Source organism: Carcharhinus amblyrhynchos, chromosome 26 (assembly GCF_965287045.1).
Source record: "Carcharhinus amblyrhynchos chromosome 26, sCarAmb.v2.hapA, whole genome shotgun sequence".
Lineage (NCBI taxonomy): Eukaryota > Metazoa > Chordata > Chondrichthyes > Carcharhiniformes > Carcharhinidae > Carcharhinus > Carcharhinus amblyrhynchos.
Genome location: NC_137349.1, coordinates 38534302 through 38562056, shown reverse-complemented (window position 1 = coordinate 38562056; position 27755 = coordinate 38534302). Strand labels below are relative to the sequence as shown.

Sequence of the window (27755 nt, the reverse complement as noted above, 5' to 3'; positions counted from 1 at the left end):
GATAAGAAAGGACATTTAGGGAAAGTGACAGTTTGATTTTCGTAACAATCCAACAGAGTTTTGGTCACTTGAATGTCTATGTTTGATCGTTTGTGTTAATGTGTCAAGACAATTCAATAAACTTCTTTGCAGGAATATTCCAATCCACAGATTATCACCATGAAATATCTTTTTCTGCTCAGTGAAGCTAAAATGTAAAACAGTGAGAGCAATTGGAAGTTGATTGTGGAGGATAATATTTGTACATTTGCAGAATAATTTTCCCAAACAGCTATTTTCCCATCAGTGTGTGAATATTGTCCACTCCATGTCTAATGCCATTGGTTTTGCTCCATTAGATTGTTCTAATGAAGGTCTCTCTGTTTCTGGGCTGTGTGTTGCTGTCTATTCTGGTTGCAGCCTCAGGCCACACATTTGATTCAAGACTGGATGAAGACTGGAAGACCTGGAAATCGCAACATGAGAAGCAGTACACCGAGGTAAAAGGGGGATTTGTTCCAGTTTGGAACCTATTCCAAACATTCAGCTCACTCTCAAGGGGAAAGGGATTCCACACAACTGGTAAATTATTGAGAATTTTTACTTGGAGTCAAGGTGGGAGAGATGAGTTCACAGTTGGGTGGAATGAGTGTGTGAAGCAAAATTGAAAAGATATTGGTCCTGAAATTCCATGGGAATTCTCCCAGTCTCTAACTCCAGTCGAGACTGCATCAACTCTCAGTGAAACAGCAGAGAGTTGGTGTAACTCAGAATTCTTGGGTTTCACTGGATTCCTGCTTTAGTTACCATAGAGACAGCTTGAGAAATTGAGGATCATTATTTTTAAATATATTGAGATTGTCCTCACACACACCAATCAGAATACATCTCCAAAATCATAGAGGCGACAAATCCCATCTGTAAACTATATGAGCTTTATTGTTCTCCTATTATCCAAATTTCTGTTGACAATCCAATATCCAGAATAAAAATATTGTTCTTGTTCAACTCTTCATTCTTCTGTTATTTCCCTCTGTTTCCCAGTACAGGTATTCAATCTGGGTTTTTTTATGTGTGTGTGAAGATGGATGAGAGGATAGAAACATTACTGCATTTTTTTTTCTTTTCCTTCATTCATGTGATGTGGGCATCACTGAGTACAGATCAGCAATTACTGCCCAAACCCCAATTGTCCACATCCATGTCGTTGTGTTCCCATGTCCCTGCTGCTCTTATCCTTCTAGATGGCAGCAGTCATGGGTTTGGAAGATGCTAAGAAGCCTTGGTGAGTTCCTCCAGTGTGTGCTGTAGATGGTACACTCTGTGTGTCAATGATGTTTGTGGATGTGGTGCCAATCAAGCGGGGCTGCTTTGTGCTGGATGGTGTCAACATTCTTGACTGTTTTTGGAACTCCACTCATTCAGGCAAGGGGAGGGTATTCCATCATACCCGTGACTTGTGCCTTGTAGATCGTGGACAGGCATTGCAGAGTCAGAGATGCCACAAGATTCTAAGTCTCTGGCTTGCTCTTACAGCCACAGAATTAAGATATCTAATTTAGTTGAGTTGAATTTCTGGTCAATGGTAACTCTAGGACGTTGATCAGGGGACATTCAGTGCCATTGCATGTCAAGGAGTGACGGTCAGACTCCCTCTTGTGGGAGACAGTCATTTCCTGGCACTTTGCGTCTCGTGAATTTTACTCCAGCGTTTGTACCAGGTTTTTAAAGCTATTGTATAATTTTACTCATGAAAGATGTGAGAATCTGACTGAATAAATGTCTTTACTCAGGAAGAAGAGATCCACAGGAGATCGATATGGGAGGACAATGTGAGATACATCGAACAGCACAACCTGGAGTACTCAATGGGGAAACACACATTTACTATGGGAACGAATCAGTTTTCAGACCTGGTGTGTATAAGATGTCTAGTCTGGGATTTCAATTAAATATTATTTATAGAACATAGAACATTACAGTGCAACACAGGCCCTTCGCCCCTTGATGTTGTACTGACCAGTGAAACCAATCTAAAGCCCATCTAACCTACACTATTCCAATATCATCCATATGTTTATCCAATGACCATTTAAATGCCCTTAATGTTGATGAATCCACTCCTGTTGCAGGCAGGGCATTTCACGCCCTTTCTACTCTCTGAGTAAAGAACCTACCTCTGACATCTGACATCCACGCAGATATCTATCACCCCTTAATTTAAAGCTTTGTCCCCTCGTGTTAGCCATCTCCATCCGAGGAAAAAGGCTCTCGCTGTCCACCCTATCTAATCCTCTGATCATCTTGTATGCCTCTATTAAGTCACCTCTTAACCTTCTTCTCTCTAACGAAAACAGCCTCAAGTCCCTCAGCCTTTCCTCATAAGACCTTCCCACCACACCAGGCAACAACATGGTAAATCTCTTCTGCACCCTTTCCAATGCTTCCATATCAATGCTTCCTATAATGTGGTGACCAGAACTGTACGCAATACTCCAAGTGCGGCCGCACCAGAGTTTTTACAGCTGCAACATGTCCTCACGGCTCCTAAACTCAATCCCTCTACCAATAAAAGCTAACACACCATATGCCTTCTTAACAACCCTATCAACCTGGGTGCTAACTTTCAGGGATCCATGCGCATGTACACCAAGATCTCTCTGCTTATCCACACCACCAAGTAACTTACCATTAGTCCAGTACTCTATTCCTGTTATCCTTCCAAAGTGTATCTCTTCACACTTTTCCATATTAAACTCCATTTGCCACCTCTCAGCCCAGCTCTGCAGCTTATCTATGTCCCTCTGTAACCTGCAACATCCTTCCGCACTGTCCACAACTCCACCAGCTTTATTGTCATTGCAAATTTACTAACCCACCCTTCTACACCCTCATCCAGGTCATTTATAAAAATGACAAACGGCAGTGGCCCCAAAACAGATCCCTGCGGTATACCACTAGTAACTGAACTCCAGGATGGACATTTCCCATCAACCACCACCCTCCGTCTTCTTACAGCTAGCCAATTCCTGATCCAAACCTCTATATCACACTCAATCCCACGTCTCCGTATCTTCTGCAATAGCTTACCGTGGGGAATCTTATCAAACGCTTTACTGAAATCCATGTACACCACATCAACTGCTTTACCCTCATCCACCTGTTTGGTCACCTTCTCAAAGAATTCAATAACGTTTGTGAGGCATGACCTACCCTTCACAAAACTGTACGGACTATCCCTAATCAAATTATTCCTTTCTAAATGATTATAAATCCTATCTCTTATAATCCTTTCCAAAACTTTGTCCACAACAGAAGTAAGGCTCACTAGTCTAGAATTACCAGGGTTGTCTCTACTCCCCTTCTTGAACAAGGGGACAACATTTGCTATCCTCCAGTCTTCTGGCACCATTCCTGTAGACAATGATGGCCAAAAGATCAAACCCAAAGGCTCTGCAATCTCCTCCCTCGCCTCCCAGTGAATCCTAGGATAAATCCTAGGATAAGCCCAGGCGACTTATCTATTTTCATACTTTCCAGAATGGCTAACACCTCCTCCTTATGAACCCCAATCCCGTCTAGTCTAATAGTCTGTATCTCAGTATTCTCCTCAACTACATTGTCTTTTTCCTGTGTGAATACTGACAAAAAATATTCATTTAACGTCTCTCCTATCTCTTCGGACTCCACGCACAACTTCCCACTACTGTCCTTGACTAACCCTAATCTTACCCTAATCATTCTTTTATTCCTGACATTCCTACAGAAAGCTTTAGGGTTTTCCTTGATCCTACCTGCCAAGTACCCTCCTGGCTCTTCTTAGCTCTCTCTTTAGGTCCTTCCTGGCTAACTTGTAACTCTCCAGTGCCCTAACTGAGCCTTCACCTCTCATCTTGATAGAAGTCTCCTTCTTCCTCTTCACAAGAGATTCAACTTCTTTAGTAAACCACGGTTCCCTCGCTCGACCACTTCCTCCCTGTCTGACAGGTACACACTTATCAAGAACATGCAGTGGCTGTTCCTTGAACAAGCTCCACATTTCAATTGTGCCCATCCCCTGCAGTTTCCTTCCACATCCTAAATCTCACCTAATCGCATCATCATTTCCTTTTCCCCAGCTATAATTCTTGCCCTCTTTCTATCGCTAATGTAAACGTAACTGAATTGTGGTCACTATCACCAAAGTGCTCACCTACCTGCAAATCTCACACCTGGCCTGGTCCATTCCCCAGTACCAAATCCAATGTAGCCTCACCTCTTGTTGTCCTATCCACACACTGTGTCAGGAAACCCTCCTGCAGACATTGGACAAAAACTGACCCCTCTAAAGTATTCAAACTATAGCTTTTCCAGTCAATATTTGTAAAGTTAAAATCCCCCATAACAACTACCCTTTTACTTCCACTTCTATCCAAAACCATCTTTGCAATCCTTTCCTCTACATCTCTGGAACTTTTCGGAGGCCGATAGAAAACTCCCAACAGGGTGACCTCTCCTTTCCTGTTTCTAACCTCAGCCCAAACTACCTCAGTAGATGAGTCCTCATCAAGCATCCTTCCTGCCACTGTAATACTGTCCTTGACTAACAATGCCACGCCTCCCCCTCTTTTACCACCTTCCCTGATCTTACTGAAACATCTAAACCTCGGAACTTGCAACAATCATTCCTGTCCCTGCTCTATCCATGTCTCCGAAATGGCCACAACATCAAAATCCCAGGTACCAACCTACACTGCACGTTATTATGGCGCTACTACTGGATGAAGTGTGATTGGTTAGTGATATCCCAATGCCTCATTCTAATAAACAACCTCCCTCACCAAGGTATGTTTTGTTAATATCGATTCTCCTTTCCATTTTAATATCTAAATTCATTATTTTTCCTCTTGTCAGATGGACAGCAACAGGGGCTGGGACACCGCTCGTGTGTCTGCTGTACTTTCTGAATGAAAAGCAAGGGATGGGTTCACCTGCACCAAACCAAGTGACAATTTAAACGTGTTGGGATAGTGTTGAGTGTTTGACACACCAGCTGCATTAATCTCCCCTTGGCCCTAACCTTCCTGCAGGGATGGACTAAAACCCAACACTGGGACCAATGGCAATTTCAACTCCAATGTCAGACCTTGTCATCGAAATCATTGGGAAATTGATGAGGCAAATTGGATTGTGAATGTGAAATAATAAAGTCTGAAGGTGAAATGTTGGATCCCAGTTCAAAATCGCTCCTTCCCCACTCCCAAAAAAGACAATAACTGATTGGAGATCAGATTTTCTCAGGTTTGATGTCAAACTCAACAATTCCTGTGGACAGGATATTCGACCACGGGAAGCATCAAAACCAAATCTGATCTTTGGGTAACAGCTACTTCCCCATCGATAACAGAAATGGGAATGCTGCCCAACTTTCTCCCCGAAATCCAAGGGTCCTGAGGCCAATTCTGGACCAACTGCAGCCTGTGTTTTGAGCGGGAATTAAGACCAGGTTGGTGATGGGATGTGAGAGCTTCCTGATGTGGATGGTTCAGTTAAACATCAATAGATTCAATCATCATGGGCGAGCTTTGTTTGTGGTGCCCTAGACCAGAGAGATACTTTATCACCTTCAGACTCTGCACCCACCTTTATCCTGGAACGTACAGAAATGGACAACCCATTTTCCTGTGGTTATTTGAGTCAAACATTAGACATGTCAGCAATGCTTGTTAGTTTGATCTCTCTTTTTGCTAACATCAGTGAGAATGTGGCCATGTAATGTTATCCACTCTCCTCCTACACATTCTCCATTTAAAACCAATCACTTCATTCATCAATATCTCTGTGTTTGACTTTCTAGACCAACAAAGAGTTCAGTGAACGCATGACTGGATCCCTCCCATTCGAAGCTGTTAAATCAACTGAAGAAGCCATTGATGAAGATATTGAATTTTTTGAAGATAAAGGAAATGATGATGATCTGAGTAACGCACCTGTCGATTGGCGTACCAAAGGCGCGGTTACTCCAGTAAGGGACCAGGTAAAAATTCAGCAGGCCCCCCCGTGTTGTAGAGGTCACAGACGTTCCCGCCTCCACCTGATGTACGTTATCAGATGGGTCGTGCTCACCCAGAAGCCTCACCACTAACTGGTCCCATTGAGGTGATAGTGTCTGGGATGGTGAACCAAAGGTTAAAGTTTATTTATTAGTGTCACAAGTCGGCTTACATTAACACTGCACTGAAGTGACTGTGAAAATCCCCTAGTTGCCACCCTCCAGTCCCTGTTCAGGTACACTTGAGGGAGAATTTAGCATGGCCAGTGCACCGAACCCCCACATCTTTGGAGTGTGGGAGGAGACCGGAGCACCCGGAGGAAACCCACGCAGGGAGAACGTGCAAACTCCACACAGACGGTGGCCCAAGCCGGGAATCGACCCCAGGTCCCTGGCGCTGTGAGGCAGCAGTGCTAACCACTGTGCCACCGTGCCGCCTGAACGGTGATGTGGAAGCCTGTGTCGAGAAACTGGCGCCGGCCTCGGAGGTTTCCTCCCGCTCTTCCTCCGAGGAGACTTCAGTGCTGTCTCGGGGAGTTTTGGCGTGAGAAAGGAGGTGGGCAGTGGTGATGCCAGAGGGCCCGGTGAGTCTGGGTCCTTTCCTGCAACACAGGACAGAAGGTTGAGTGCAAGGGAGGGACAGGAATCTGGGCTCCATTCGGAATATTGGCAGATGCTCACGGCAGCCCAGCCTGGCTGTCACTCACAACGCGGTTCATATCCTCGCCCGCTAGATCGCGTGCCCATTCCTCAAAGGGTGCTGGTAATCTGAGACTGGGCACACCACCCCCTGCCTTTCGCCGCTCCTCTTTATTATGGGCATTCTCCTCTTGTGGGGAAGGAGGCAGGAGCAGGCTGGGTGGCAGGAAGCACGCAGGATGTCAGAGGGCAGGGGCTGTGTGGAGACTCGGGGCAGGGGGGGAGAGGGTTGGTGGAAGGTGCGAGGGGTTCAGGGGCTGCAAGCGTGCAGGGTATCGGGGAGTGTGGGGAAGGGCGTCACAGGGCGACGATGCCCGACAGGATGTGTTCGTACCCATGCTGCCTGAATGAGATCATTCAGCTCCTCCCTGCGTTGGTGGCCTTATTCCCCGTGCCAGTGACTGTCCTCCTGGCAGCCACCTTGCTGCTCTGCCTGGCTGTCTGTCCGTCCTTGGGGTTTATCTCCAGCTCTCCCTTGTGACAACAGTTCAGCTGCAGGCAGTTTGGGCGAGTCACACTCCCTTTTAGGGCGTTCCAGCAAGATTCCGGGCAGTTTGCTTTGTTGTATTGAGAGGGAAGGCAAGGCAACACTTGTAGGTGTGCAGTTGGGGGGTGGGGGTGGGGGGACAGCTGGTGAATGGGGGGTGGGGGGGACTGGGTTGCTGAGCTGTGGGGGATGGTGACACAGAGACTTCGCAAATGGAGGGGGGGGTGTGAATGCGATTGGGGACATGGGGGTGAGGGACACTCTGTGATTGGGGACATGGGGGTGAGGGACACTCTGTGATTGGGGACATGGGGGTGAGGGACACTCTGTGATTGGGGACATGGGGGGGTGGGGGTGAGGGACACTCTGTGATTGGGGACATGGGGGTGAGGGACACTCTGTGATTGGGGACATGGTGATGAGGGGGTGAGGGATACTCTGCGATTGGGGAGGGGAGGATGAGAGGGAGAGCGTGCGAGGGTGGGGTCTGTGGGAAGGGAGTCAAGACTGTGGGGGAGGGTCTTCGATGTCCGTGGAGGGTAAGGGGAGGCTGTATCCCTGGTGGGGGGGTGGAGTGAGGGGGTAGGAGAGCTGCTGTGTCTAAGCTTCCTGAGTGCATGCACATTTGGGGCCTCCGACCTGAGCTGCTGGCTCTTGGGCAACTTTAGCCCGGCTCAGTCCCCGTCCCCCTCCAGGCGAGGATCAGTTTGTGCTGGTTTTTATCTCTGAGTGGGGAAGTTTGGGGATTTGAATGCACCCAAACACCAGTCAGAAATTTGCCTATTTTAACTCCCGTCCTGGACTCAGAACTTTTTCTTCTTCACCCAACACCCCCCCCACAACCCCCCCACAACCCCCCCCCAACACCCTCTACTCCCCACTTCCCCCACTCTCCCCACACCTACCCCCCCAACCACCCTACACCCCCAATCCCTCCACCACCCGACCCCCTTCCCTCCCACACCCCCAACCCCCCCCACACACCTCCACTCCCCACACCACCCACCCCCCCCAACCTCCCCACACTGCCCCACACCCCCCACTGCCCCAATTCCCACATCCTCCCCCATCTTCCCCCATCCTCCCCAATCCCCCCAACCCCTCACACACCCCGTCCCCACACAGCCCACCGCCCCCACTCCACCCAACGCCCCCGCCCCCACCACCCCCCTGACACTCCCATTCCCCATTCCCCCCATCCCCCAACCTCCTCACACTGCCCCATCCCCACAAACCCCCCCACCCCCACTGCCCCTAACTCCCCCACCCCCACCACCCCCTGACACTCCCATTCCCCATTTCCCCCAACCCCACCCACACCCCCCACACTTCCCACCCCCCCAACCCCACTCTCACCCCCCACACTCCTAACCCACTCACACCCCCACACTCCCAACCTCCCCAACCCCACCCACACCCCCCACACTCCCAACCCCCCCAACCCCACCCACACCCCCCACACTTCCCACCCCCCCAACCCCACCCACGCCCCCCACACTCCCAACCCCCCCGCACCCCCGCACTCCCAACCCCCCCAACCCCACCCACACCCCCACACTCCCAACCCCCCCAACCCCACTCTCACCCCCCACACTCCCAACCCCCCCAACCCCACTCTCACCCCTCACACTCTCAACCCCCCCAACCCCACCCACACCCCCCACACTCCCAAACGCCCCCAACCCCACCCACAGCCCCCAAGCTCCCAAACCCCCAAATCCCACCCACACCCCCCACACTCCCAACCCCCCCAACCCCACCCACACCCACACACTGCCAAACCCCTCAACCCCACCCACACCCCCCACACTCCCAATCCCCCCAACCCCACCCACACCCCCCACACTCCCAACCTCCCCCAACCCCACCCACCCCCCCGACACTCACAACCCCCCCAACCCCACCCACACCCCCCACACTCCCAACCTCCCCAACCCCCCCAACCCCACCCACACTCCCAACCCCCCCAACCCCACCCACACCCCCACACTGCCAACCCGCCCAACCCCACCCACATCCCCCACACTCCCAACCCCCCCAACCCCACCCACACCCCCCACACTCCAAACCCCCCCAACCCCACCCACACTCCCAACCCCCCAACCCCACCCACACCCCCCACCCCACTTTTTATTTCTGTAATCAGGGTCCAGATTGTGGTTCGTGTTGGGCTTTCAGTGCGACCGGGGCCATCGAAGGACAGTGGAAACTGAAACACGGAAATCTGGTTTCTCTGAGTGAACAGAACCTGGTTGATTGTGACCCACAGAGCCACAGATGTAAGTCTGGAAATCCAATCGATGCCTTTCAATACGTGATCAAGAACAAAGGCATCGAATCTGAACAATCTTATCCATACACTGCAGTGGTAAGTCTCATTTTGATGTTTTCGTGGGGAATTTTCGATGGGATCTCTTAGGAAAAAATTAAATATTCTTTTGAAATTAAATCTCACAAAGGCAAATTCTCAGCTTGAAGCGTACTAAAACTTACTTAAAAATATCGAAGATACAAAAAGACAAGAGCATTAACCTACGGCCCAAGAGAGACCTTCAGATTGCCAAGCGGGACAGAGAGCCTCAAAGCCCTTCCAAAGACCTCAAACTGTGTGCCAAAATTCAATACAATTATACCTTTTCTTCTCTAAGTTTTTCCTACTCATTTGCTGAATACAATTCCATTTCTTATGAATGTGTCAATCCTTATTGTGACGGATTACCTCAGCCAATTGCACCGCCTGATAGAGTGACATTCTTTTCACCTATTTCAAAACCGGATCTCCACCTGTTTGGCAGAACCCATTCCTTTGGGTTTCTAAGGATACCATTCCTTGTCTACCTTATCACCGGCAAATTGCCAAATCATTGATAGGACCAACCTTGGGCCCAAAGTTTGATACCATTTTACGCCTGGACAACAAAAGCCTTACTGTTATTAATATAATATGTTTCACCAACTATTTCCAATTTCAAACATTTATATTTCTCTGCTGACTAAGGGCCCTATTTTATCATTTTGATCTATGTGTTGGGCAGACTTGAAACTGGGAGTTTTTCAGGTCTGACTTTTAGACCCGTTCTCCAGCAGCCCCATTTGCACTCTGCCTGACAAAAATATCACCAATTCTGAGCTGTGCTGCACAGGCCTGTGACAGGGCTTAACATGGCAGCTTTGCTCGGAGTCTTCAACTGTGCAGGCGCAGTAAAAGAAACAGAAAAACCCTCCCTGCCACATTGTTCCCGGGCCGGATAATGCCCCCCCCCCCGACCCCACAGACATTGCTCCACCCCCACAACATAACCGACACCCCCCCCACTTTGTCCCCACTGATCACACACAGAATAGCAGCGGACCCCCTCCCTTACCCCATCCCCCCACCGATCACACACAGAATAGCAGCGGACCCCCTCCCTTACCCCATCCCCCCACCGATCACACACAGAATAGCAGCGGACCCCCTCCCTTACCCCATCCCCCCACCGATCACACACAGAATAGCAGCGGACCCCCTCGAATCGGACGGTTGCGGACCATGTCTGTTTCGTGCTAAATCTGGAGGCACGAAGGCAGTGGTAAAGGGGGGAAGTGCCAGTCAGTTTGGGCCTGCAGCCCATTGAATCAATTTAAATACATGCAAATATATGCAAATGTATGCAAATAAACTGCTTTCTGTGGTCGTAAATTTCACAGACTCACCACTTTCTGAATGAAGAAATTTCTCCCCATCTCAGTGTGGGTGGCACAGTGACACAGTGGTTAACACTGGTGCCTCACCCTGCCAGGGACCTGAGTTCAATCCGGCTTGGGTCACTGTCTGCAGTTCTTCCCATGTCTGCGTGGGTTTCGTCCTGGGGGCTCCGGTTTCCTCCCACAAGCCCAAGGTAGGTGCATTGGCCATGCTAAATTCCCCCTCAGTGTAACCCAAACAGGCACCAGGGTGTGGCAACTAGGGGATTTTCACAGTAACTTCATTGCAGTGTTAATGTAAGCCTACCTGTGACACTAAAAAGTAAACTTAAAAAAGTATTGGTTTATCCTGTATCTTTAAATTGTGAATCCCGGTTCTGGACACCCCCACTATTGGTGACATCCTTCCTGCATACGTCCTGTTAGAATTCAATGAGATCTCCTCTCATTCTTCCAAACTCCAACAAATATAATCCTAACTGACTCAATCTCTCCTCACACGTCAGACCTGCTATCCCAGGAATCAGTCTGGTAAACTGTCTCTGCATTTCTTCCAAAGCAAGAACACCTTCCTCAGATACAGAGACCAAATCTGCACACAATATTCCAGCTGTGATCTCACCAGGGCCCCTGGATAATTGCAGCGAGACATCATTGTTCGTGAATATGCCATTTGTCTTCTTTGCCGCCTGCTGCACCTGCACGCTTACCTTCAGCAACTGGTGTACGAGGCCACCCAGGTCTCGTTACACATTCCCTGCTCTCAATTTGTAGCCATCCAAATAATCTTTCTTCCTGTTTTTGCCACCAAAGTGGATAGCCTCACATTTGCCCACGTGATATGGATCTGCCGTGCATTTGTCCATGCCTGTCCAAATCACACTCAGGTATCTCTGTATCTTCCTCAGAGCTGACCCTCCCACCCAGCTTTGTGTCTTCTGCAAATTTGGAGATATTACATTTCCTTCCCTTATCGACATCAGTAATACATATTGTGAATAGCTGGAGCCTCTGCACTGATCCCTGTGTTACCCCGTTAGTCACTGCCTACCAATTGGAAAATAATAACTTATTCTGAATCTTTATTTCCTGTCTGCTAACCAGTTTTCGATGCATCTCCATACAATACCCCCAGTCCCACGCGCTTTGATTTCACATGCAAACCCCTAATATGGGACTTTGTTGAAAGCCTTCTGAAAGTCTAAATAAACCACATCCACTGGCTCCCCCTCATCAAGGCTAATCATTCTATTCTGGTAGAATTCCAGGAGCAGCAGCTCCATCCCAGTCTCCAGACTCATTGAGACCTGGAGGGTGATGACAGTGAAGGGACATTAAGGCCCACAAGCTAACCCCTCCACCCACCTTCCCCGCACCCCGCAGCTCCAAACTCCATCCCAGTTTTCACAGTCCCGAAACCTGCCAGTAGGTGTCAGTATCGCTGCCTCCCCCACCACCCAAACAACAGGCTGAATGACCCTGTTCACATTCTAGAGTGTATGTAGAACAGTTACCACATTTATAATTCTCCCATTTTCATTTAAAAATGGGAACGATGGTTGTGTTTACAATGTCTGAGACACAGAATCATTTTTAATATCCAAGGAGGTGTTCAAGATCCTGTAAAGGTATCACTGGAACTTTGTAAATCATCACACTGCGTTAATCAACCTTAACTTTTCACATTTTCTTCAAAACTTAGAAAGGAAACTGCAGATTTCAGATACAGGATGTTGCTGCCACAATCAGGAGCTACACAAGGGTCCAAGCGAATGAAGCAGCTTTAGAAGAGGCTGTGCAAAATATCGGACCAATAACTGTTACTATTATTGCAAGTGATAGTTTCCGGCAGTATAAACAAGGTAAGAGACAGAAGTTGTGGATGATCTGTAACAATCAGTCTATTAACCAATTCTCTACAACACATTAACACATTCTTCCTGTGAGCTGTTTTTATTATTAATTCTTTTTCAATATTTCTAATGGAAACGACCATTTCCCTTCACCTTGTTTATGTTTTACCCCCTGCCCCAGTGCTACACACTCTCCAGTGCTGTCTGCAGCACGGGGTTAATATTGGGTCAGGCTGCTAATGGCGTGTGGGAATCGTAATGGACAATTTAGCCGCACCCATTCGTAATGATACAGGCATCTCACAAACTCTGCGCTGCCCACTAATTTAACCGCTAGTGATGTGCAGCTCAGTGCTGACATGTTGCAAAGTGACTGCACACCTCAGCAGGGACCAAGGATAGTGTGAGATCAGCGCCGTTTAATGGGAGTCTGTGTGACTTTAATCCAACCTGTAGCTCTTAAAGGAGCAGGATCTGGGATTCAGGCAGAGACTCTGATATCTGCCCAGACCCCTCATGGGGGAACACCTCAGGCCCCCTCTCAGCTTTCTCATCTCCAAGGAACACAGTCCCAACTTCTCCAATCTTTTTGATTTTGATTTGATTTATTATTGTCACATGCATTAGCATACAGTGAAAAGTATTGTTTCTTGCGCGCTATACAGAGAAAGCACACTCTTCAGAGAGAAGGAAACGAGACAGTGCAGAATGTATTGTTACAGTCATAGCTAGGGCGCAGAGAAAGATCAGTTTAATGCGAGGTAGGTCCATTCAAAAGTCTGACAGCAGCAGGAAAGAAGCTGTTCTTGAGTCGGTTGGTACTTTTTCCCCAACGGAAGAAGGTGGAAGAGAGAATGTCTGGGGTGCATCGGGTCCTTAATTATGCTGGTTGCTTTGCAGTGGGAAGTGTAGACAGAGTCAATGGATCAGAGGTTGGTTTGTATGATGGATTGGGCTACATTCACAACCTTCAGAACTGAAGTTTCTCATCCCAGGAATCATTCCCATGAATCTCCTCTACACTCTCTCCAACGCCTTCACATCCTTTCTAAAGTGCAGCCCCCAGAACTGGACACAATACTTCAGGTGACTTGTAGAAATTCAATTTAAAATCATAGAATCCTGACAGGGAACAAGGAGGCCATTCAGCCCATCAAGATTGTACCAACCACAATCCCACCCAGCCCTATCCCCATAACCCCACATATTTATCCTGCTAATCTCCCTGACACTAAGGGGTAATTTAGCATGGCCAATCAACCTAATCTGCACATCCTTGGATTGTGGGAGGAAACTAGAGCGCCCGGAGAAACCCATGCAGTCACGGGGAGAATGTGCAAACTCCACACAGATAGTGACCCAAGTTGGGAATTGAACCCGGATCCCTGGCACTGTGAGGCAACAGTGCTAACCACTGTGCCACAATGTTGTTCCAACTCTTTGCTTTTCTAACCTATCCCCCTATTAACAAAGCCCAGGATACTGTATACTTTTTGTTAAAGCACGAGACCAGAACCCCAACTTATATTACGAAACCAGACTGGGCCTCAACAATTTTTCTTTGTTGACATTAATTTCAGGAAAGGATATTTCCTTCCAGGAATGATTCCACTGATAGATTAGGGAAATTTTATAGTAAAACAAACTTTATTGAATAACACAGTTTAAATATAACTCGAACAAATGAAGCAGCTTAACTGTTCACAGTTGAATATTATTTAAAAATGAAAGGTAGCAACATTACTTTCTAGCTTATCACTGTTTCAGTTCCAAATAAGCAACATTTCTCTTAGAGAATTAACTGACACTTTAAATACAGCTAGCAACTGGAAATGTGCTTGCTATAAATGGTGATAACTCTCTTGAAGCTTTCAGAGAGAAACTGAGCATTAGAGCACCTTGCAAATTGGGATTGTGATCATGCAGCTTGATGGGCCAAATGGCCTCCTTCTGCACTGTAGGGATTCTATGTTTCTATGATTATCACACAACCTTGTCAATCAACTGTAATCAGAAATCCCAGAGGAAATTCTTCGACAAACAAAAGTCCATTAGCTCTATCTAAGTAATACATTTTGAGCTGAAAATGAGTTATTAACTTGCTTTCACACCCTCGAGCGAAATGTTTTACAGAAATACCTGCTGCTGGCAGACTAAATCTGAAATTGTAAAGGTTCCCCTTTAAAAATTATATATATTTATTTAATTGCACATGTATCATCCCGCGGTTGTGAATGACTTGTATACAAATATACTATGGTCCCTCCACACTTGCACTGCCTTTAGAGATGCCCAGGGGTTAAAGTTGTACAATAATAAATCAAAGCTGACACTCCAGTGCCATTCTGAGGACGCACTGCACTGTTGGAGGTGTCAGCTTTCAGATAAGACATTAAACTGAGACCACGTGGGAAGCTGTACAAGATCCCATACATGCTTTTAAAAAAGAGCAGGGAACCTATCCCCAATGTTGTGGCAAATATTTATCAACAACAATATCACAAAAAAACAGATTATATGGTCATTGTCATGTTGCTGTTTGTGGGATCTTGCTGTGCACATGTTGGCTGCTGTGTTTCCTACATTACAACAGTGATTAGACACCAAATACTTCATTAGTCGCAAAGCACTTTGAGATGCCTGGTGGTTGTGTGAGGTGCTATATAAATGCAAGTCTGTCTTTCCTTTTTGAATTGAGAGGAACTGCATGCTAGAATTTTAACAGGTTTCCAGTACATTGCCCCCAGTGCTGCCCCGAGTCAGTCGATGAATATAATACAGACAAAGGAGCTGGGAGACTCAGAGAGAGTGACCCCAGAAACACTCAGTGATCAGAGCCCACTGTTACATTGTGCTGTGTGACAGCAAAACTGAATGGGAAATGTGGGCAATGAGAAACATTGAGACAAAAACATGAACAAACATGAGAGCAACTGGAAATGTGGAACCGAGATTCTTAATTACATATCAGTCGATGCAAATGGCTGAATTTGGTCGAAAGAGAGGCTAAAATTTACAGAATAAAACCAGAAAATGCTGCAAGTGCTCAGCAGGTCAGGCAGTGTTTGTGAAGTTAACATTTCAGATCAATGATCAGAACTGGAAAAATTAGAGGTGAGACCGGTTTTGTACAAGTGGAAAGAGGGAGTGTGGAGAAAGGCAAAGAGGAAAGGTCTGTGACAGAGTGGAAGAAACAAGACGAAATGAGTAAAGAGTTTGGTGGCGCAGGGTGAGAGGGTACGATAATGGGACAAGTCAAAAAACAAAAGATGAGCCAAAGGAGGTGTGAACGACAGGATGTGGATGTGGGGAAATGGATCAAAGTTACAAATGGGTAACGGTACTTTTGGTTTTGGAAAGAGGTTTGTAGAGTGGGAGATTAATTGGAGAGGAAAAGATGAGAAAGAGGAAATATTTACAGAATAACAATAGTTATATTTTACAATTCTATCACAACAATATGTGTCTGATTACAGGAATCTACTATGATAGTGCTCCCAAGAAAACCATAATCCATTCAATGCTGGTGGTTGGATATGGAGCTGAGAAGAACACGAATTATTGGCTGGTTAAAAACAGGTATGTACTTTCTAAACACAACAAATAACTGATCACAGCCAAGGCCAACTGACACTGCCAGGGTACCTGGTGACCACTGCCGGCCTGCCAGAGTGCTGGCTTTCCACTGCTGGAGTGCTTTGTGGGCACTGACAGTGTGCGAGGTGGGCACTGCCCATCCATGCCCCCAACCACTTTGGGGATTAGAATGGCCTCTGAGCCCCCAGTGTGACCATTGTGCCTGGTAAGAGTGGGAATATTTGGAAATCGGTTGTTAGGATGGAATATCCTTGGGGGGCAGGATGTGTGTGTACAATAATGGACAGGCACAGGGCAACCTACACACACCCTCACCTCACCCCCCACAATGTCCTGTGGGAGACAATATTCGGATAATATGGATAAAAACTTAGTGATTATTTACCAAACTTCGCTGGATACAGGGGAAGTGCCGGAAGATTGGAAAACGGCTTATGTTACGCCGCTGTTTAAAAAGGTAGCAGGCAAAAGGCAGGGAATGATAGGCCAGTTAGTTTAATGTCTGTTGTTGGAAAAATGCTTGAATCCGTCATCAAAGAAGAAATAGTGAGGCACCCAGAGAAGAATTGTTTGATAGAGCAGACACAGCACGGATTCGTTAAGGGGAAGTCGTGTTTGACGAATTTATTGGAATTCTATGAGGATGTGTCGAATGCGGTAGACAGAGGGGAACCGGTGGATGTGGTGTTTCTCGATTTTCAAAAGGCGTTTGATAAGGTGCCGCACACAAGGTTGCTTCAGAAGATTAGGGGGCATGGAGTTGGGGGTAAGGTGTTAGTGTGGATAGAGGATTGGTTGTCTTATAGGAGGCAGAGAGTTAGTATCAATGGGTGCTATTCTGATTGGCGGTTGGTAATGAGTGGACAGCCGCAGGGGTCGGTGCTGGGGCCTCAGCTATTTACCATTTATATCGACGATCTGGAGGAGGGGGCTGAGTGTAGGGTGTCGAAATTTGCTGATGACACAAAGATGAGTGGAAAAGCAAGTTGTGCGGAGGGTGTAGAAAGTCTGCAGAGGGATCTGGATAGGCTGAGCGAGTGGGCGAGGACCTGGCAGATGGAATACAATGTTAGCAAGTGTGAGGTTATCCACTTTGGCAGAAATAATAGTCGGAGGGATTACTATTTAAAGGGTGAAAAGCTGCAGCGTGCTACGGTGCAGAGGGACCTGGGGGTCCTTGTGCATGAGTCGCAAAAACCCAGTCTGCAGGTGCAGCAGGTAATCAAGAAAGCGAATGGGATGCAGGCCTTTATAGCGAGGGGGATAGAATATAAAAGCAGCGAGGTCTTGCTGCAACTGTACAGGGCACTGGTGAGGCCGCAGCTGGAGTACTGTGTGCAGTTTTGGACGCCGCACTTGCGAAAGGATATTTTGGCCTTGGAGGGAGTGCAGAGGGGGTTCACTAGGCTGATACCGGAGATGAGGGGGTTCGACTATGAAGAGAGACTAAATAGACTGGGTCTGTACTCACTGGAGTTTAGAAGGATGAGGGGGGGTCTTATAGAGACGTATAAGATAATGAAGGGGATGGATAGGGTAGAGGTAGAGAGATTCTTCCTGCTAAGAAAGGACAACAGACTAGAGGACACAGCCTCATGATAAAGGGGGGGCAGTTTAGATCAGAGTTGAGGAGGAACTTCTTCACTCAAAGGGTGGTGAATCTCTGGAATTCTCTGCCCGTTGAAGGACAAACAAAGAACAAAGAACAAAAATCAGCCTGAGAAACAGGCCCTTCGGCCCAACGAGCCCACGCTGCCATCTCAACACCACCTCTCTACCCATGACCCCTATCTAATGTTTTATGGCCATCCAGATTAAGGGAAAACTGATTTAGGGACAATTTATTCCTGCCAATCAGCCTAACAGCACATCTTTGGGGTGTGGGAGGAAACCGGAGCACCCGGAGAAAACCCCCGCAAGCATGGGGAGAATGCGCAAACTCCCACAGACACCGGCCCAAATCCATGTGTCTGCACAGCAATCAGCGATAGTCACTGAGCCGTCGTCTTGCCCAGTATCTTTTCCAGTTTAAGCACACACTAACGACATGAAGCACTAGGCCAATCTCGAACAACCAAGAGCAGCCCCAGTACGACCCATCGCGTGTATGCCCCTTGTTCGACACGAGGTAGACCGACTTAAAACCTGTGAATGAAAAGAGAAAAAACATTATCAAACTATACCCATTTACATTTCTAGGGACACCCCAATGCTAATGACCCTTAATTAAAGGTTCTCCGATATCCACCCATCTCCAACCCACTCATGTGCCTGTCTAAGTGACTCTTAAAGGACTCTAGCATGTTTGCTCCCACCACCTTACTTGACAGAGCATTCCATACCCCCACTACCCTCTGTGGGAAAAACCTCCCTCTAATATCTGTGTTGTACCTCTCCCCTCCTCACCTTGAGTCCATGGCCCCTTGTCCTACGTGTCTCTATTATAGGAAATAGCTTACCTCTGTTTACTCTATCTATACCCTTCATAATCTTATATACCTCTATTAGATCCCCCACTCAGTCAGCGTCTTTCAAGGGAAAAGAGCCCCAATTTCTTCAATCTTTCCTCATACCCCAGTCCTTCCATACCAGGCAACATCCTGGTAAACCTCCTCTGCACTCTCTCCAGAGTCTCCACGTCCTTCTGGTAGTAAGGCGACCAGAACTGTACACAGTACTCCAAATGCGGCCTAACCAACGTTCTGTACAACTGCAACATTAGACTCCAGCTCTTGTATTCTATACCCCTTCCTACAAAGGCTAACATACCATAGGCTTTCTTCACCACACTCTCCACTTGCACTGCCGCCTTCAAAGACTTGTGCACTTGCACTCCCAGGTCTCGCTGCGATTCTATACTCCTTACAGGCTTACCCTTTATCATATAACTTCCCCCTACATTATTCCGGCCAAAATGCATCACCTCACATTTATCCGGATTAAACTCCATTTGCCATGTATCTGCCCAATCAACCAGCCTATCAATATCCCGCTGTATTGCCAGACACTGCTCCTCACTGCCCGCCAATCCAGCCATCTTGGTGTCATCAGCAAATTTGCTGATCACACCACCTACTCCCTCTTCCAAATCATTGACATACACTACAAAGAGAAGAGGTCCCAGTACTGAGCCCTGCGGCACACCACTAGTGACAGACCTCCAGCTAGAAAAAGACCCCTCCACTACTACTCTCTGACTCCTCTTAGCAAGCCAGTTCTCTACCCATCTAGATACCTGACCACATATCCCATGAGCTTTAATCTTCTGTACCAACCTACCATGAGGGACTTTGTCAAACGCCTTACTGAAATCCATATAGACGACATCAACAGCTCGTCCTTCGTCAACCGTTTTTGTCACCTCCTCAAAGAATTCTACCAGATTCGTAAGACAAGACTTCCCCTTGACAAAGCCATGCTGCGTATCCTTAATCAGATCGCAACACTCCAAGTGCGCATACATCCTATCCCTAAGAATCCTCTCCATCAACTTACCTACCACTGACGTTAAGCTCACCGGCCTATAGTTACCCGGGCTATCCCTCCTACCCTTTTTAAACAACGGTACCACGTTCACTATCCTCCAGTCCTCTGGGACCTCACCTGTGTCCAAAGAAGAGACAAAGATTCGTGTCAGAGGCCCAGCAATCTCATCCTTCGCCTCTCTAAGCAGCCTAGGATAAATGCAATCAGGCCCTGGAGATTTATCGGTTTTAATGCCCTCTAAGAGCCCTAACACCTCTTCCCTTGAAATCGATAGATCTTTCAGTTGGTCTACCACTCCCTCAATGACCGTACTAGACATCAAGCCCCTCTCCTTCCTGAATACCGACGCAAAGTATTCATTCAGGATCTCCCCCATTCCCTCTGCCTCTAAACACAATTCCCCACGTCTGTCCCTGAGAGGACCGATTTTACCCCTAGCCACCCTTTTGTTCTTAAGATAGGAGTAAAACGCCTTTGGATTCTCCTTAACCCTACCTGCCAAAGCCATCTCATGCCCCTCTTTGCTCTCCTAACTCCCCGTTTGAGATCCCTCCTACTCTCTCTGTATTCCTCCAACACTCTCTCCGTTCCCAGCTGTTTAGACCTGACATACGCCTCTCGTTTCTTCCTAACCAGGTCTTCTATATCTCTAGTAATCCACGGTTCCCTAATCCTACCTTTCCCATCCTTTCTCCTAACCGGCACATGCCTTTCCTGCACCCTTTGCAGTTTTCCCTTGAAAGACTCCCACATGCCTAACGTAGTCTTGCCTTCCAACAGCCTATCCCAGTCTGTATCCCTAAGCTCCTGCCTAATCCGGCTGTATCTAGCCTTCCCCCAATTTCGCACCCTCCCCTTAGGACAGCTCTCATCTTTTTCCATTCGTATCCTAAAGTAGACGGAGTTGTGGTCACTGTTAGCCACATGTTCACCTACCGCAACCTCAACCACCTGACCCGGCTCATTTCCCAGAACTAAATCCAGTATCGCCCCCTCTCTAGTCGGGCTATCTACATACTGTTGCAAGGATCCTTCCAATACACATCTTACGTATTACTCCCCATCAGACCCCCCAGCTCTAGGCACCTTCCAATCCACCCCAGGGAGATTAAAATCTCCCACTACAACAACCCTGTTCTTCCTACACTTATCCAAAATGTCCCTACATATACCCTCTTCCACTGCCCGCGGGCTATCGGGCGGCCTATAGTACACTCCTAGCGTAGTAATGGCCCCCTTCCTATTCCTCAATTCCACCCACAAAAACTCAATGTCCAACCCCTCCATGTTATCCTCCCTCTGCAGTGCTGTGATCTGCTCCCTAACTCAGAGCGCCACTCCCCCTCCTTTTCAGCCCTCCCCGATCACACCTAAAACACTTATACCCTGGAATATTTAGCTGCCAGTCCTGCCCCTCCTTTAACCACGTCTCTGTCACTGCCACCACATCTAAATTCCTCGCGAACATCAAGGCCCTAAGTTCATCCGACTTTCCCGTCACACGTCTCGCATTAAAACAGATGCACCTAAGACCCTCAGGCCCTCTCAGATCCTCCTTCTCCTGGGGGATTTCCCTATCAACTAGACTTCCCCTGACCTCCAACTCACTCCCAGTGCCTGAGCTGTCTCTCTCCTCCCCACCCCCCCTCCAGACTAGTTTAAACCCTGCCTAAACACTCCAGCCAACCTCCCAGCTAAAATATGTGTCCCCTTCCCATTTAAGTGTTCCCTATCCCTCTTATACAAGTGCCCTTCCTTTGCAAAGACTTCCCAATGGTCAACAAAACTAAAATCCTCTGTCCTGCACCAATCCCTCAGCCATGCATTCAGCTGCAGGGTCTCATTATTCTTACCCCTGCTATTGCTGGGCACTGGGCCCAGTGGTGGAGGCTATCTCGGTAAATATATTTAAGACACGGGTAGATAGGTTTCTGATAGACAGGGGAATTAAGGGTTATGGGGAGAAAGCGGGAAAGTGGAACTGATCCACTTCAGATCAGCCATGATCTTATTGAATGGCGGGGCAGGCTCGAGGGGCTAGATGGCCTACTCCTGCTCCTATTTCTTATGTTCTTTTGTTCTTAAACTCTGGGAAGTTCTTTTTTTCTCCCATAAGACAAGTGGGCAATCTCCAGGAGAGCAGAGTAACTGATCTCATTCATTCTCCTCCCGACCACCGAGCTGCCATAGCTTGAGATGTCTCCCCGGTGTCTCCAGTCACTCTATTTTGAAGCTTGTGGTGAATCCACTCTCACCGTACAGACTGGCAACTGATGTCAGAGGTCACACGGAAGTACTTCCTGGCACCTTATCCAACTTCATGTCTCACAACTTATCCTGCTGGAGTCTGGGTCCACTCAGTGATTACCATAGAAACCATAGAACATTACAGCACAGTACAGGCCCTTTGGCCCTCGATGTTGTGCTGAGCTTTGTCTGAACCCATGATCACGCTATCCCACCCCTATCATTCTGGTGTGCTCCATGTGCCTATCCAATAACCGCTTGAAAGCTCCTAAAGTGTCCGACTCCACTATCACAGCAGGCAGTGCATTCCACACCCCAATCACTCTCTGAGTAAAGAATCTACCTCGGACATCCCTCCTTTATCTCCCACCATGAACCTTATAGTTATGCCCCCTACTAACAGCTACATCCACCCGGGGAAATAGTCTCTGAACATCCATTCTATCTATCCCCTCATCATCTTATAAACTTCTATTAAGTCACCTCTCATTCTCCTCCGCTCTAAAGAGAAAAGCTTCAGTTCCCTCAACCTTTCCTCATAAGACCAACCCTCCAAACCGGGCAGCATCCTGGTAAATCTCCTCTGCACTCTCTCCAATGATTCCACATCCCTCTTATGGTGAGGTGACCAGAACAGCACACAATATTCCAAATGTGGTCTCTCCAAGGTCCGGTATAGTTGCAGCATAACCCCACAGCTCTTAAACTCAAAACCCCTGTTAATAAACGCTAACACACGAGAAGCCTTCTTCACGGCTCTATCCACTTGAGTGGCAACCTTCAGAGATCTGTGGATACGAACCCCAAGATCTCTCTGTTCCTCCACATTCCTCAGAACCCTGCCGTTGACCCTGTAATCTGCATTCAAGTTTGTCCTCTCAAAATGAATCACCTCGCACTTATCAGGTTTAAACTCCATCTGCCACTTTTCAGCCCAGCTCTGCATCCTATCAATGTTTCTTTGCAGCCTACAAGAGCCCCCCACCTCATCCACTACTCTGCCAATCTTGGTGTCATCAGCAAATTTACTAACCCACCCTTCAGCCCTCTCTTCCAAGTCATTGATAAAAATCACAAATAGCAGAGGACCCAGCACTGATCCCTGTGGTACACCACTGGTATCTGGCCTCAAGTCTGAAGATTTTCCCTCCACCGCCCTCTTTCTTCTAGAAGATAGCCATTTACTTATCCAATCGGCTAAATTTCCTTCTGTCTCATACCTCCTCACTTTCTTCATGAGCCTACAATGGGGAACCTTATCAAACACCTTACTAAAATCCATGTATACGACATCAACTGCTCTACCTTTGTCTACACACTTAGTTACCTCCTCAAAGAATTCAATCAAATTTGTGTGGCAGGCTCACCCCTCACAAAACGGTGCTGACTATCCCAGATTAAGCTGCATCTTTCCAAATGGTCATAAATCGTATCTCTCAGGACCCTTTCCATTAACTTACCGACCACCGAAGTAAGACTAACTGGCTTATAATTAATTGGGTCATTCCTATTTCCTTTCTTGAAGAGAGGAACAACATTCACCACTCTCCAGTCCTCTGGCACAATCCCCGTGGATAGTGAGGACCCAAAGATCAAAGCTAAAGCTCTGCAATCTCATCCCTTGCCTCCCAAAGTATCCTAGGATGTATCCCATCTGGCCCAGGGGACTTATCAACCCTCTGGTTTCTCAAAATTGCTTCTTCCCTCAGAACATCTACCTCCTCCATCCTATCAGCCTGTATCACACTCTCCTCCTCAAAAACATGGCCCCTCTCCTTAGTGAACACTGAAGAAAAGTATTCATTCAACGCCTCTCCTATCCCTTCTGATTCCGTGCACAAGTTCCCATTACTACCTTTGACTGGCCCTAACCTCACCCTGATCATTCTTTTATTTCTCACATAAGGGTAAAAATCCTTGGGGTTTTCCTTTATCCGACCCGCCAAGGACTTCTCATGTCCCCTCCAGCTCTCCTGAGCCCTTTTTTTAACTCATTCTTAGTTGCCCAACTAAACCTTGTTTTCTCATCCTTACATACGCTTCCTTTTTCCTCTTGACAAGACATTCAACCTCCTTTGTGAGCCATGGTTCCCTCACTCGGCCATTTCCTCCCTGCCTGACAGGGACATACCTACCAAGGACACGCAGTTTTTGTTCCTTGAACAAGCTCCACATTTCATTTGTGCTCTTATCTGACAGTTTGATCTGACTCAAATAACCCAAATGCTTGGACACAATCGAACCTCTCAATTATTTTTAAGATCTCAATCACATTCCCGCAGTACCATTGAATTTCCAGTGTTAAAAGCATCAGTTCTCCAATCCAGATTGGGGATGTGGTGGCCCAGTGGGATTATCGCTAGACTATTAAACTAGAAACTCAGCAAATGTTCTGGGGACCCGGGTTCGAATCCCGCCACGTGGATGGTGGAATTTGAATTCAATAAAAAATATCTGGAATTAAGAATCTACTGATGACCATGAAACTCATGTTAATTGTTGGGAAAACCCATCTGGTTCACTGATGTCCTTGAAGGAAGAAAATCTGCCGTCCTTACCTGGTTAAAAATCCTGCCAATGGAACAGAACTGTGACGTCAATGTCATTCTTTACCTTATTTTCCAGTTGGGGAACAACCTGGGGTGATAACGGTTACATCAAAATGTCAAAGGACAGGGGGAATAACTGTGAAATTGCTTCTTATGCATCTTATCCAACCGTGTAAGGAGGCCAGCGTTAAACCAGAGATTCATCAAACTCCCTCTGAAAGAATGATGGAACATTGCTGCCGCTGTTTACCCCTTTCTACACCATTGCTTTAACTTCCTGCTGCAATCTTAAAACATGGAATAATAACAGCTTCTGCACATTCTTATAGCTTCACGTAAAGAGCAATCCCATTGTGTATTTAATGTATGAACCACATCATCCAACCTGTGTAGGGACAATGGGCTGCATGTACTGGTGATGTCGAGCAATATAATAAACGCTGTCAGCAATCACTTTGAGAGTCTTCCTGTTCCAAATCAACAAGATGATCTTTTCCTTCCATGAATTTAGTTTCATTTGAAGTGATCGGTTCCTTCAAATAATGTGCCCAAATGCACAAAACATTGATGCCAGCTCAATGAAGGAATGAATGGACTGACTCTGACCAATAGCCGGCAGTTAGACTTCACCAACGCACTGATTCATACCGGTCAGTTTGCAAATCGGGTTCTTAAGCAATAAAAGTGGACATTAATTGTCAGTGTAATGTTTCAGGAAGCCTGACTGGAAAGGGACGTAGTTTATTACAGAATGCAAAGTAAAACCCACTCCCGTGCTGTATGCACACTACTGTCCGCCTGGGATTGCAGGTCAGCAGGCCCAGTCCTGGGCCTGCCTTATAAAAGACTCAGGTAATGAGTTCCAGCTGGCCAGGCCACTGCCTGTTACCAGGGGAACTCACACTCAACCAGCCTCACAGGGAGGTCAATCAGTGATTCCCCCATGGACCTTGTGAAAAGGAACCTTGCTATTGCAGTGAAGTGGGACAGGGACAATCTCGTTTCTGTTTTTGAATCTCACGGGAATTTGCCTTCTTGAACCCACATTTGCACAAACGGCCGTAACATTCCAGCCTCTGGAACCATTAAGGGTGTTTTTTTTAATTCCATTGACTTATTTACAATTAACTGAAGAAAACAAAGAAACAAGAACTTTTATACTTACTTTTTCGAACTGATGGTGTCAACACTGCAGGATTGATCCCGGCTGATATCACTGATATCGTTCGAGGAAGATTGAGCACCGTTCTGAGTTTATCCAGAACTCATTACTCAGCCCTCTAATCATCCGGAAGTGTCAAATCTCCAGTACTGATTCCCCATTGATCCTGTTTTCCCTGTAAGTGGGCTGAGAAGTCACTCTGTGGAAAATGCTAAAATACAGGTAGAATATAAAAGTGAGGAGGTCTTGCTGCGACTGTACAGGGCACTGGTGAGGCCGCAGCTGGAGTACTGTGTGCAGTTTTGGTCGCCGCACTTGCGGAAGGATATATTGGCCTTGGAGGGAATGCAGAGGGGGTTCACTAGGCTGGTACCGGAGATAAGGGGGTTGGACTATGAAGAGAGACTAAATAGACTGGGTCTGTGCTCGTTGGAGTTTAGAAGGCTGAGGGGGGATCTTATAGAGACGTATAAGATAATGAAGGGGATGGATAGGGTAGAGGTAGAGAGATTCTTCCCGCTTAGAAAAGATAGCAGGACTAGAGGGCACAGCCTCAAGATAAGGAGGGGTGCAGTTTAGATCAGAGTTGAGGAGGAACTTCTTCACTCAAAGGGTGGTGAATCTCTGGAATTCTCTGCCCGTTGAAGTGTTGGAGGCTACCTCGCTGAATATATTTAAGTCACGGGTAGATAGGTTTCTGATAGACAAGGGAATTAAGGGTTATGGGGAGAAAGCGGGAAAGTGGAACTGATCCACTTCAGATCAGCCATGATCTTATTGAATGGCGGGGCAGGCTCGAAGGGGCTAGATGGCCTACTCCTGCTCCTATTTCTTATGTTCTTATGTACAAGCGGCTTTCTCCACATGTTCGTCCCATCTGAAATTAAAATGAGACTAAAGTTAGCACACCGTGCTAACAATGAGTTAAACTGTAAGGGTTGAGGATTAGAGAATTACCCTGATATTTACCGTTCCTTTTGTAAAGTTTATTTATTAGTGTCACAAGTGGGCTAATATTAACACTGCAATGAAGTTACTGTGAAAATCTCCGACTCGCCGTATTCCGGTGCCTGTTTGGATACACTGAGGGACACTTTAGCACGGCCAATGCACCTAACCGGCACGTCTTTCTGACTGTGAGAGGAAAGTGGAGCACCGGAGGAAACCCACGCAGACATGGGGAGAATGTGCAGACTCCACACAGACAGTGACCCAAGCTGGGAATCACACCCTGGTCCCTGGCACTCTGAGGCAGCAGTGCTAACCACTGTGCCACCGTGCCACCCTGGATAATAAAACAAAGTACAGATTATGCGCATTGGGAAAGGAGCGTTGGCCAATTATGACTTGATTTTTTTCTTTGGCATTCTTACAAATCAGTGCTGTCGATGTATTATAATTTATGCCCAGTAGCACAGTGGGTTAGCACTGCTGCTTCACAGCTCGATTCCCAGCTCGGGTCACTGTCTGTGTGGAGTTTGCACATTCTCCTCGTGTCTGTGTGGGTTTTCTCCGGGTGCTCCGGTTTCCTCCAGCAGTCCAAAGATGTGTGGGAGGAAATAAAGATAATAGAGAGAATAAAAAATAACAGAGAGAAATAAATTGATTAGGGAAAGTCAACACGGTTTTGTGAAGGGTAGGTCGTGCCTCACAAACCTTATCGAGTTCTTTGAAAAGGTGACCAAAGAGGTGGATAAGGGTAAAGCAGTTGACGTGGTGTATATGGATTTTAGCAAAGCTTTTGATAAGGTTCCCATGGTAGGCAAATGCAGAAAATTCAGATGCATGGGATTGGGGGTGATTTAGCAGTTTGGATCAGGAATTGGCTCGCTGATAGAAGGCAGACGGTGGTGGTTGATGGGAAATTTTCAACCTGGAGTTCAGTCACAAGTGGTGTACCTCAAGGATCTGTTTTGGGGCCACTGCTGTTTGTCATTTTTATAAATGACCTAGATGAGGGTGTAGAAGGATGGGTTAG

The 27755-nt window shown here is 47.2% G+C and overlaps 1 protein-coding gene across 1 annotated transcript; it reads left to right on the top strand.

Annotated features, from left to right (window-relative positions):
- On the top strand, positions 1-25068 carry LOC145358697 (procathepsin L-like). The gene is made up of 7 exons (XM_080212924.1): positions 1-479; positions 1773-1895; positions 5816-5995; positions 9343-9564; positions 12586-12745; positions 16213-16315; positions 24692-25068. Exons 1-7 carry the CDS (start codon positions 348-350, stop codon positions 24789-24791), a joined length of 1020 nt encoding a protein of 339 aa, XP_080069050.1. The 5' UTR covers positions 1-347; the 3' UTR covers positions 24792-25068.
- The last annotated feature ends 2687 nt before the right edge of the window (positions 25069-27755 follow it).

Bases quoted from the DNA above. Each gene is read 5' to 3' on its own strand.
- LOC145358697 (XM_080212924.1), top strand. From the start codon at position 348: ATGAAGGTCTCTCTGTTTCTGGGCTGTGTGTTGCTGTCTATTCTGGTT. The intron at 480-1,772 runs GTAAAAGGGGGA...GTCTTTACTCAG, and splicing joins ATGAGAAGCAGTACACCGAG to GAAGAAGAGATCCACAGGAG. The intron at 1,896-5,815 runs GTGTGTATAAGA...TTGACTTTCTAG, and splicing joins CGAATCAGTTTTCAGACCTG to ACCAACAAAGAGTTCAGTGA.